Genomic DNA, 12,623 nt, shown 5'->3' with positions numbered 1-12,623 from the left:
CAAAAGTTAATATTTTAGAATTATTTTTTTTATCTAAAAATGTAATTTATTTTTCAAAAATTGCTATTTTTATACAAAAGTAATTTTAAATTACCTAATGAATAGATCGAAGTAAAATAATAATTTAATTAGATTCGTAGCAAGCTATAGTTTTAAGAATATTGGTAAATCTTTTTATTGTTAAGTAAGCTTATATTATTCCTTTTTTTCAGCTTTTAATATATCAAAAATCTTCAATGCTATCTATCGTTTGAAATCAAAATAGTAAAATACAATTACATTTAGAAAATTTAGAGGTTATCAATCAATTAAGTTGTTTAACTTAAGCAAATAATTATTAAAAGGTAAATAAAATAGCATTTTGCTAACATCCATAAAAAAAAAGAAACATAAATCAAAGCCAAACTGTTAAATGGATTAAGACAAAGAAAAACAGAGCCAAACAAGTTTTAATCCAAGCGAAATGAAAGAAAGTTTGATTAAACTTTTATCATATAATAAGCATATCACATCAAATGTTATTGATCTAGTCTTTGAAGAAATCTAATTTAAATATTACTAAAAGGATGATGCTATATACTAAAAAGGTATTTCTATTATAATCTGAGTCATTTAAAATATCTAAAAATTATTTAACTAGGCTAATAGATAGAAGAGTTATCTATTCTCATGTATGGAAAAGTTGGAATGTTCAAATCTATTTATAATAAAGACCTCAACATAAAAGAAGATGTTTTAATATAAGAATTTCAAAAGGGAGGAGTTCTTGGATTAAAGAATCTTACATAAGCAATGAGTTCTTTTGAAGAGTATACTTATATCTCTTTATCCTCATGCTAGGTAGCAGTAATAAATAAGAATGCATTTAATTAGCATCTCAAAAAACCTTTTGAAAATTTTATTAGAGATGTTGTCCTCTTCCTAAAACAGATATCTTTGTTCAATTGCATATCATATAATAAGCTATAACAAAATTGCTATTATATTTCTATATATTAAGCTCAAAGAGGATAAGTAATATATTAGCTAGAAGAACCACATAGAGATTTCTACGTTTTGTTAGAAGGCTCTGTAGCAGTAAAATATTATTATTTATCAACAATAAATATTCTTATCAAAAAATTTATATAAAAGTCCTACTAAAAGGTTAAATTAAGAACATCAGGATTTTCACAATTTTTGTAAAACCTAGGTGACCATGAATAAAAATTATTATCTAATTCAACAAATATTTTAGAAAATAACACTTCAAGATCTTTGAAATAAGCTGAGAGAATGGTTAAGGTAAAATAACTTAACAAATATGTTTTAATTTTGGTCGGCCATTTAAAATAATAAATAAATAAATAAATATTTATTTTTGGCTTTATAATTTTTATTAGATGAATATTTATTCCATTAAATATATTTATTTATTTAATCAAGATATTTTTGAAAATTATTAACCATACAAATATTTTTAATCAGCGCTAAGTGGATTTTTAATTATTTCTAAATATACATCAAATATTGTGGATTTTTCATACCTAAATCTGCTGTTTATGTTTGTGTTTATTCACAACCAAACATTTTTTTAATTAATAAATAAGTTAATAATTTTCAAGAATTATTTAAGGCATACAAAATTAATTTTTTCTGATATAAACAAATTAAAAATAACACTTTTTTTAAAAAATGATGAATAGATAAGAGAATATCATTAAGGAGAGTTCTTTGGAGAGTAAGAAATTATCTAAAACAAAAAAAGATAATTTACTATTTTGAGTGAAGGAAACTGTATCATACTCAGATTTACTCCTTACATGTTTTAAAAACTAATTAAAGAGGATTAAGAGTGTTGGAATATTTTATAGCACCAAACATAGGTCAAAGAAAAATTAATAGAGTAACGTAATCAGAAATTTTAAGCTTCTCTTAAGATAGTAAATGAAAATAATGACTTAATTATGAACAGAAACAACTTGAATTTTCCAATCAATTCATTAAAAAATACAAATTTTAAAGGGGGGAATAATAATTTTCAATTTTTAATCAAGTAGTCCCTCCAAACATTATAAGCTTAAACTGATGAATCAATTAATACTCTTTCAAATTAAGACATGTAATTTAATACATCCTCTCCTAAAAATCCAAAAAGTTTAATAAGATTAGATTCCTAAACAAGACTATCTAATACTCAATGCTCAACTCACGCATAAAGTTTAACATCTCGTTTAACTGAGAGTTAGTAATCACCATTTTCATCATCACAAGCTTCACCCTTTTAAAGAAAAGGCAAAAAGAATTTAAGTATGATACCATTATAAAGCCTTAACATTATTAATGAAAATGAATTGAAAGATGCGTTTATAAAAAATTCTTCATTAAAGGAAATAGATTTAAACCTAAAGAAAAATTAATATAACCTTTCTTCAATATCGCCTATATAAAAACCTTAAAATAAAATAGTAAGATCTCTAAATAGATAATGGACTGCTTTAAACCTTAATTCAGAAAATACTGTAAATACTATTTAACTAAATGAATCTAAAGATTTAATTGATACTACTACCAAAAAAAGAAATTCAAGTACAAATAATATATTTCCTATCAGCTCTCCTTAAATAAATGACTCTACTCTAAATATTTAAACTGATGCTAGAAGTAAATTAAATACCCAAAAAAGACAGTAAAGGCCATGCGCTATGAAAGAAAGAATTAGTAGTCAAGATTTTATTTTTGATAAAAACAAGCACTCTACTTTTGGTTTCAATAATCAAGCAATTGATAGCGTTAGTGATTTGCTTAAAATGAAATAACTTTCAGGGAGATGGTAATAGTAGCAAAAAAACATTACTGAGGAAATGTTTTAAAAATAAGAAAATGGGAAATTTATTTCAAATATGATATAAAAATTAAAAATTGCCTAGGATACAGAATAATAAACAAATTAAAAATAAAAATAAGTTGGAATTATTGATAAACATACTGAAAATTTTGCTCTTAACCTAAAAAATGTATTTTACAGAGTGTTTAATAAGAAAAACATTACTCAAGAAGAAACTTAAAAAGGTTTAGAAAAATAAGTTATTGATGAAGGAATTAAAAAATATATCAAATTGCACTCATCAATCTAAACAAATAAAAACCAAGTTGATTACTTAAAGTAAAAAAGATTGAAATACAATGATTAATTAGCAAATGTCATTTATGGAAGAGTTAAAAATTATGTTGAAAAGAAAAAAGAAGATGATTAAGTTTCAAACACTCCTAGAATAATAACATATAAATCACCTTCTTAAATATTATAACAAGGATATGAATAATACAGTTAAGATTTCATTTTAAACGAAGAATTTTCATCTGATTCAAATAAAATATAGCTTAAGTTTCCCTTTTCATTAACTCCTTTGAAATATAAATCTACAATCAAACATACATGCTAAATTGAGGAAAAAGATTTACCAGATGATGACGAAGAAATAGACATTAAAAGTATATAATCACCAAGAGTTACGAATATTGAATATAAATAATTTTAAGATCAAATTGCTAGTCCTATTCACATAGAACACAAAAAGTAATAAAGTCCAAGAATTACTAGAAAGTAATAGGCAGAAATAACCTAGCAGGTGTATCCATTAAATATGGTCTCTGAAAGCATACAAAGCAGTGTATATAAATCTTACTCTCCAAATACTAAAGCAATACAAAGCAAAAAATCAACAGCGCATGCAATGTTTAGGAATAATTCTAAAAATTCTTTAAAATTAGATCCATCTACTATCTGCTTGTTAAAAAGGTATGAATTAAATTTGTCACTAAAAAATAAGTTTCACACAGTCTCAAGAAGTACTACTTAAATTGATTGCCAATCTTTATAGAATAGTGGAGTGTTCAAAGTAACATAATTAAAAAATAATCAGTAATAATTATTAAAAACACTGAAATAAAATAGAATCAACAATTGTTGACGTAAATATTTCAAAGTGTAAAATTAATTATTTATTTTCAATGATTGAAAGAAAAAAAATTATAAAAGTTAGTTTATTAAGAATTAATCAGTTAATTAACTAATCAATCAATATTCAATTTAATTTTGTTTCTGAATTTTACTCTTAAGAACTAGAAATATTTGTTGAATAATGTTTTAATAGAATAAAAAGAAACATTTATTAAGTTAGTTAAATAATAATCTTAAAATATAATAAATAATTTGTAAAACTCTTCATTTTATGATTTATTTTATTTATTGTATTTCAATGATTGAAAGAAAAAAAATTATAAAAGTTAGTTTATTAAGAATTAATCAGTTAATTAACTAATCAATCAATATTCAATTTAATTTTGTTTCTGAATTTTACTCTTAAGAACTAGAAATATTTGTTGAATAATGTTTTAATAGAATAAAAAGAAACATTTATTAAGTTAGTTAAATAATAATCTTAAAATATAATAAATAATTTGTAAAACTCTTCATATTATGATTTTTATTTATAGTATTTATTTTCCATTTCTTTATCAATTATATTGATCATCTTCGTCCTACTAATTTTGATTAAAAGGTGTTCTTGGAGTTTTTCTATATTTTGCTTCATTTTCTTCCTCTTCTTCTTCATATTCGTAATCTTCTTCTTCTCTTTTTAGTGATACTCTTTTCTTTTAATTATTAGAAACGGAATTTGTTTGCTTTATACTCGATCTTTTTTAAGTATTTTATTTTGGCTATTCTTCTTCTTCTTCCTCTTCTTGACCACTACTGTCATATCCAAACATAGGTTCATCATCACTCTCAATTGGCTTAAGATAAACTTTTTCATCTCTAACTTCAACCTTGCTGTCTTTTTAAGCTTCTTTTTCTAACTTTTCAACAAATTCTGATTTTTTAGGGGGAGGTGGCTATTCTCTTACTTTAGGTTCTCTTTTTTGAATCTAAGGTTTTTAATTTTAAGCAACTTGCTAACCTTAAGCATTAAACTAGGTAAATTTTCCTTAAACACCCTGTAGATTACCCATTCCTTGCATTTTGTTATAATCTGAATTGTACTAATTGTTATATTTTTCTCTATCAGATTCATCATCACTATCTTGTTTGTTATTTGATGATGGTCTTTTGATATAATCTTAGTCCTGATAATCTTATTCATATTGCTATTATGATTAATCTTCTGCATATTGATTATACTAATAATTATTTTATACATTTTATTTTGGTGATGCTGACTTGTTACTATCAGAACCTCTATTACTGTCTTAGTTTTGTTAAGAATTCTTGCTAACTTGAGATTTGTTCATACTGTTATTTAAATTAGGTTATTGTTAATTTGGTTTTTAATTTTATGGTTATTAATTAGAATTATTTTTATTTTATTATTCCATCTACTTTTTTATTTATTGATTGTTAGGCTAAACTTGCTATGGAGGTTGTTTAGTTTATTAAATTTAATTTTATGGTTACTGAGTTGAATATTTTTATTAAAAGTAAGTATTTTACACTCTATTTTAATAATTTTATTGGATTTAAGGCTATTTCTACTATTATTATTATTATTAATTGGTATTTTAATTATTTTTATCATTCAATTAAGCATTCAGCTTATTCTTTGGATCATTTTTATTTTTAATAATTTTGTCATCCCAGTTGATCTGTTTTTTGTTATGATCGTTATTAAACTTTCCTTTTTAGAAAAGTTCATTATATTCATGTTGTTATATTTTATAATTTCCGATTGGTACTTTATTTTTTTCATCTTATGATAGAGAATTAGCCTTCTCATTAGTATCACTTTAACTGTTTTAATCTGTATTTCTCCTATCTTATACTGGTTTTTCAATACCTTTTTATTTATTAGAGATATTGTTTCCATCATCTGAATTATTTTACTATTATTTTTCTTTTTTCGGTTGATCTTATTTTTCATTTTTATTATTATTTCTTGTAGTTGATGTAGTTGTGTAAGTAATTTAATTAATCTATACCTTTCCATTATCTTAAGAGGCACTTTTCTTTTATTGCTAATCCTAATCATTTTCCCATATATTATTTTCGGGATTATTGCCATCTTTGCTTTTTTTGATGCTGGAGATAACATATGGATTATTAATTCCTGGATGCTACACAGACTAAGTGGCATTTGTTGTAGTTATCTAAGTTGTTATTATTTAAGATTTTACTTTCTTCTTAGGAGTAGGAGGATAAGGTTCTTCTTTTTAAGGATTCGATTCCAAAGAGTATGGATTACCTTTCACCACTACTTTGGAAGAAGTAGAGGAGGATAAAAATTAATCCTTGTCTAAATTATTACTTTAATTCATATTTATGTTTTAAGAAAGTAATCCAGATAAAGCTGGATAAGAAACTCTAATTTGTGAACTTGAGTGCTACTCTTAAGATTTTCTATGATTTGATTTAGCTGATTAAACTTAAGATCTTCTTATTTCTTCTGAATTTTTCCTCATCAAACAATATTCTGGAGACACTTTCAATTAGTTGTATCTTTCTAGCTTCTATAATTCTTCTTCTTTGTGTTTTTCTTTTAAATTTTCTATGTTTTCTTACTGTTATTTAAGCTCTTCCTTGCTCAATTTCAAGTGTTTATATTGGTGAGATTTCAACAAATAATTTTTATCAGCATCAGTTATTTAATATAAAAATAATTTCTTTTTACTCACTTATGACTTAGAAAATTAATTATCGGGCGATTAAGAAATGTTAGGAATGCTTATAGATGATTTTATTTCGATTTACTTTTTTAAGTTATTTCCTTTTAAAAATTAAAAATGATTATTGAAGAATAAATAAACACTTAAATTTTGAATACCTGCTGCAATAGAACTAATAGAATTAGGAGAGTATCCATTTTCTAAAGTGGGTAAATTAGATATAGATTTAGAATTTATTTTATCCATTTCCTTTTAAATTGTTTACATCTATCTCTCCATGTAGCTAGGTGTTCTTAGATCGTGTCGATGTTGCTTATCACTCATATTGAAAACGTTGACACTGATGTTTTTTACACTCTTAGCTCTTGACACTGGATGAAGAGATTCTTGCCAATTAGCATCTAATCTATTTCTGTTTTCTCTCTTTTCTAAGAGCTCCTATTTTCTTTTCTAATAATCCTCAAACATTTCTTATCTTAGCTTTAATTTATTCTATTTATACACTGCAGCGAATTATTCTTTATTTTACTTAGCAATTTTAGAAAGTTCTTCATCAAAAACACTTGCATCTGTTTTCTTTTTACTTTTGCTTTCTATATCAGATTAGCTATTCTAATCTTTATTGATTTTACTTTGCTACAATTATTATTTATCCTTAGGAGTTATTTTCTTTAAGGGTCTCAATGTCTTTAATTTCTGTTCCTATTCTTATACAGGAGTTTCATACAACTATTTTTCAGCCATTTTCTCTTTCTAAGGTATCCATAAGCTTTTCTAAAATGTAGTTAAGTATATTTTTTCTTGATTTTGTTATCCATTTTCGCTTGCACCCATTTCTTCCTGTTCATTATTTTTTAAGTTCTAAGTTTTATTGGTGATAGATGTATCTTGTTTAGTATTCTTAACTTCCATAGACTAATATCTAAAAAAATGAATTTCATAAAAATTTATTTACATTATTTAAATAATTACATTTTAACTTGATTAAAAATTCGTTCATTTCTTTTACTATTTTCACTCTTTTATGGAGAAGACATTTATTATGTATTTTGCTCTCCTTTTATTTAAAGTTACAAAGTTTCTATATTTCCTTGAAGCTTTCTCACTAACTGTTTGAGACTTTCAATTTCTAAAGCTTATATAGTATTTATCTCTCTTTCATCTTTTAACTCCTCTTTTAAAGACCTAATTATATTCAATGCTTTCTTAAGAATCGCTCAAAAATAATGCAAATTACTTTATTATAAGTTTTTGCTAAGAGACTTCATCTAGTGAGTTAAAAATATTTTTATTTTAATTAGGGCTTTAACTTTTCTCTTTACTCAAACCATGCCTCGTATGTTTTGTGATCTTATCAGTGTCTTATTCCTAAAATTTAATAAATTCCATAAATAAGGATTTCTTAAATGTGTATATTATACTTCTATAGTTGGCATAGAGTAATCTTATAAATCAATTTTCTTAGTTTTAGTTACTGTTGTATATGTGACAGTGGTAATACTGCCATCATCATTTTAGTGAGTTTCAACCTTTTATCAATATTATAAAAATATTTCAAATAAATAATGCCTTAATTTAAATTATTATTATTATCTATTAAAAATATTTTCTTGATCATTTTATAAATATTATAATTAGTTTTAATAATCTAATCTAAATGTCATCAAATAGAATATTTTACTTTTTTAGAAACTTCTTCGTTGTCGAAATTGTCGTGATTCTCCTCTGGTAAATTTTAAGAGTTTTCATGCATTTAACTTTGATTCTATTAATCATAATCTTATTGATGCTATTATTCATAGCTTTAATCTTACTGGTTATTTTCTACATTTGGATCTTAATCTTGAAATTCTCCATCATTTCCACCTTCTTAATTATATTCTTCTTGCTATTGATTATATTCTTCACCTTAATCTTCGTTGTTATAATTTTATTGATCATCGTCCTAATTTTATTCATTTTGATAACCGTCATTATAATCTTCTTAGCCATTATAAGTCTCCTTTTATCTGGACCTTTCCATATTTTATAATTCTCTTTCAAATTTTTTTTAAATATCGCTCTCGTAGCTCTCTTCATAATTTTACTGTAAAAAAAAAATGTAAAAGGTGTTGAATTAAATTTTTAATAATATAAATCCTATCATTTTAAAAAATATTTTAACTGCAAATGAAAATAAATATTTTCTTAAAACAGAAAAATTGATCATTTTTAATTTAAAGTCTATATCTTTTAATAATGATAAATATTACTTGGTCATTTTAACTATACTCTCCTTAATCTCCCATCGCTTAAAAACCTTTAGATAAAATTTTAGAAACTACTCTACTTGAATCTAAACAACTGTTTATGAACTAATAATCTGCAAAAAATTGTATTGAAGCTTGAGTTCAACAATTATTTATTTACTTAGTTGCTACTTTGAAAGATAGATATAAAAAATACTATTTTTTTTATTATTTTGCTAATAAAAGCTTAATTAATTAATTAAGGTTTTGAAGTAAGTTTTGTTTTTTTAACAAATAAATGAAATTAAATACATAATCTATCTATATTTAATATATCAAAATGATTTGTAATATCAAATCTATTAAGAAAATACAAAGGAAAATTAAAATCAAAAATTAATAGCAAAAAAAAGACCATCTAAAAAATAGGAGAAGCAAGCTAGCTATATTGCTCGTATGTAAATTTAGTTTACAAGTTAATGATAAAATTTTTTTGATGGACTAATTATGAGAGTTAATCAAACTAAAATCTAGTATTTATTTTTAATATTTATTTAAATTTCCCTTAATAAATATAAAGATTTATTAACATAAAAATGAATTTAATAATAAATAAGATCAAATTTACTAAAGGAATATTTAATTAACTAAATAATTAACCAATCATATATGAAAGGATTTATAAATTAAATGCTATAAAAATATATACGGTTATGATTATAAAAATTGAAATGAACAAATTTAATTTAGTGCTGATAAATAATCTTTAAAATTTATTGTATGTATAACCTTTGTTTATTTATTTATTTATTTCATCAAACAAAAATAAATAATAATTAAAAATTCAATTCTCCAAGAGAATCAATAATCAATCAGCCAAATAAACAAAAATTGTATTAAAAAACCTTTAGTCAAATAAAGTAAGCTGAATATTTAAAACATAATTTAATTAAATAAAGAATTTTAATACGAATATATACATTCACACATAGAAAAAAGAAGATAGAAATTAAGTGCAAGCTTATATTTAAATAAAAGTAAATACATAGGACAAGACTTAGCTAAATGAATTAGTTTTAAATCTAAATGATGAAGCACTTGCGCAGTGGCAAGAAGTAGCAACCTAACAGTTTATATGATACAAATTACTCCAATTCATAAGAGAGGAAAAGATCAAGCACCTAAACTTCATACAATTCTACCAGCACCAATCCATTTACTTAAATAGAATCAAGTACTCATTACGAAACTAAAGGTTTAGGTATTCATGAAGTAGATTACATACCAGAAATGTCAAGAGAGAGCTCTGCTATTAAAAAGAGAAGAACAGTAGAATTAGATCCATAAGCTATCAACTAGCTTATAACTCCAAGTAGAGTTAATGTTTTAAAAGTAGAAAACGATTCTACAAACATGAGGTCTCTTTCTACTGATTTTTCCAGTATCAAAAAGAGCAATTTTAAAGATGAAAACAAATTAGCAGATAGCATTTTTCAACTTAGAAATAGACTAATCCGAAATTAACCTGATGTTGAACAAGAATCCAAATATTTAAACAAAAATGAATAAATAGTTAATCGAATCGTTCATTTGGAAAGCTTTTATAATTTCCCTACCTTATATGACAAAGAAGAAATAGAATCAAGACGTAGAAGTAGAGAATACTCATAAACGCTTTAAGAAAGAAACGAATTAAGACGTAACAGATCTCTTTCTGCAAACCAATAGAAATTTATCAACTCAATAATTGAAAACGGAAAAACTTAATACAAGAAAGTCAAAAGGGTTTATAGTTCATCTGTAAATTTAGTTTTTGTCAAAAAAAATTATCTGATTTTCAGAATTCTTTTAATAAAAGTTTCTTCTATTTCATAAAACCAACTAACTACTACTGTTGTTTACAGTTTTTAGATTAATAACAAACAATAATTGCATTATTTTTTACTGGAACTGTATCGAAAATATTTATTCATATTGATAGAAAGATAGCTTTGTAAAAATTTAATTGTTAAAATGGATTTATATTTGAAATTTGGTTAGTAAACAAACAAATACATGAAAAGTTGTTCAAGGATAATTGAGAAAAGAATAAACTCCAAATTTGCAATAATTTTGATGCACTATGATAATTAATTAATTCATTATTTAATTAATTAAAAATAAAATAATTGGATTTATTTCGATTTTTATTAGCAAAATTTTATTTCTTTTTTTAATCATAAATTAATTTTTAATTATTTAATCTTAAAATTTATCAGCAATCTAGACTTAGATTTTAAAGTGACAAAGAATAGTACTCTAAAGATGTATTCTTCAAAGTTTATGATGATTGTAAAAAGAGCTGTAAAGAATTTGATTCTCTTATAAAATCTTCTAACTCACTATCAAGAGTATCTCTTTAGTAGCCTTCAATCAATCACCCTACTTTCCCTCCTCATGTTAAATAAACAGATGTCTAGCTAAAAAGAGTAATAAATCTTAATTATTTCATTTCAAAATTCAAAACGAATAAGGATTATTTTAGTTTTTTATAAAAATATCTTTTTCTAAAATTATAGAAATTTTAATTTTTAACTTACAAAAATATGTATCTGTTTTCAATTAAAATTTATCAATAAATTTATTTTTATTAAAAGATAAATAAAGAATTTAAAAATAATTGCTGCACAATCATGAATCAAATCCACTAAAACGTAAAAAACAATTGCTGAATATACTCAATTTTTTATAACATTTTTAATTAATAAAATGTTTATTCTCAAAAACCTAATTTTAATCCTAATTTTATGTGTAAATAGTAATCTCTTCAGAGAATTGGTATTAATCAAAAATTCTATGAGCTAGAAGAAAGCATGAGATTTAGTAATACAGAAAAAATTGAATTTACTCCTTTAATTAATAGTCTAAATTCAAAAAATCTGTTAGAAAGTAACAATAAATAAGAAAATTTAATTTTATCTTAGTAACTTAATCAAAATGTAAATGTAAGCTAATTCTAAGGTTAAAATTCTAACCAAGTCGAAAAAAGCTTAGACTCAAATGGCCACAATAAATTGATTTCATCTGCGAAGCTTTAGAATTCTTTGAATTTAAATTTAAATTCCCCTGGATTAATAAACTCTGATAATTTCGATATTCTTAATAATTATTCAGTTAAAAGTTAAAAGCCTTCTTAAGGCTAATAAGGTTGCTAACCTTTGGTATATTCTGCTAAGAAGTATATGAATTAATGTAGTAGTTTGGTGTAATTAGAAAAAGATCTTTAAAAATATAGAGAAATCTAATAATTAGCTTAGTTTAGTCCCGATATTTAGCAATAAAAACAATAATAATAACAATAACAACCATTGTAAGATAGTAATTTTAATTCAACATAAAAAATAAATTAAAGTAAGAAAATAACTAGGAAAGAATATCTTTAAGCAAAATGTCGCCATAATATAACTACAATGTATTGCTCCATTTGCAACAGATAAGTGAAATCTAAGATTTGACTTATTATAAACTAAATTTTAGAATAAATGAAATAACTGTTAAAAAATGATTAAAATATTTTTCCAACTATTAAATTACTAAAAAGCAATTATTTTAATATAAAATAATTAAAATATTGTAAAATTTTGAATGAATAAATAAATAAATAATTAGACAGTTGAATTAAATATTTAATAACAATTATATTATAAAATCTCTAATAAAAGTATTTATCTTATATAAATTTATCAAAATGCAACTGATGTATTTATTAAATTC

At 23.3% G+C, this 12,623-nt stretch overlaps 3 protein-coding genes across 3 annotated transcripts; 2 read left to right on the top strand and 1 right to left on the bottom strand. All coding sequences in view use genetic code 6, as the record gives it.

Moving 5' to 3' along the window:
- Positions 1 to 133: 133 nt before the first annotated feature.
- TTHERM_00852760 (cyclic nucleotide-binding domain protein) lies at positions 134 to 3,953 on the top strand (the record flags this gene model as incomplete). The annotated part of the gene is made up of 4 exons (XM_001026282.2): positions 134 to 587; positions 641 to 1,077; positions 1,135 to 1,284; positions 1,686 to 3,953. Exons 1-4 carry the CDS (start codon positions 413 to 415, stop codon positions 3,951 to 3,953), a joined length of 3,030 nt encoding a protein of 1,009 aa, XP_001026282.2. The 5' UTR covers positions 134 to 412.
- A 547-nt stretch (positions 3,954 to 4,500) lies between these two features.
- Positions 4,501 to 8,930, bottom strand: TTHERM_00852750 (hypothetical protein; the record flags this gene model as incomplete). Its single annotated transcript, XM_001026281.2, has 7 exons — positions 4,501 to 6,743; positions 6,801 to 7,564; positions 7,615 to 7,827; positions 7,880 to 8,010; positions 8,064 to 8,171; positions 8,324 to 8,728; positions 8,895 to 8,930. The coding sequence occupies 7 exons, from the start codon at positions 8,928 to 8,930 to the stop codon at positions 4,501 to 4,503; spliced, it is 3,900 nt and encodes a 1,299-aa protein (XP_001026281.2).
- A 795-nt stretch (positions 8,931 to 9,725) lies between these two features.
- TTHERM_00852740 (hypothetical protein) lies at positions 9,726 to 12,364 on the top strand (the record flags this gene model as incomplete). The annotated part of the gene is made up of 4 exons (XM_001026280.2): positions 9,726 to 10,670; positions 11,129 to 11,338; positions 11,507 to 11,563; positions 11,669 to 12,364. The coding sequence occupies exons 1-4, from the start codon at positions 9,936 to 9,938 to the stop codon at positions 12,362 to 12,364; spliced, it is 1,698 nt and encodes a 565-aa protein (XP_001026280.2). The 5' UTR covers positions 9,726 to 9,935.
- Positions 12,365 to 12,623: the final 259 nt, after the last annotated feature.

Source organism: Tetrahymena thermophila (genome assembly GCF_000189635.1).
Source record: "Tetrahymena thermophila SB210 genomic scaffold scf_8254034, whole genome shotgun sequence".
Lineage (NCBI taxonomy): Eukaryota > Ciliophora > Oligohymenophorea > Hymenostomatida > Tetrahymenidae > Tetrahymena > Tetrahymena thermophila.
The sequence above is the reverse complement of the archived record's forward strand: the minus strand, read 5'-3'. Positions and strand labels throughout refer to the sequence as shown.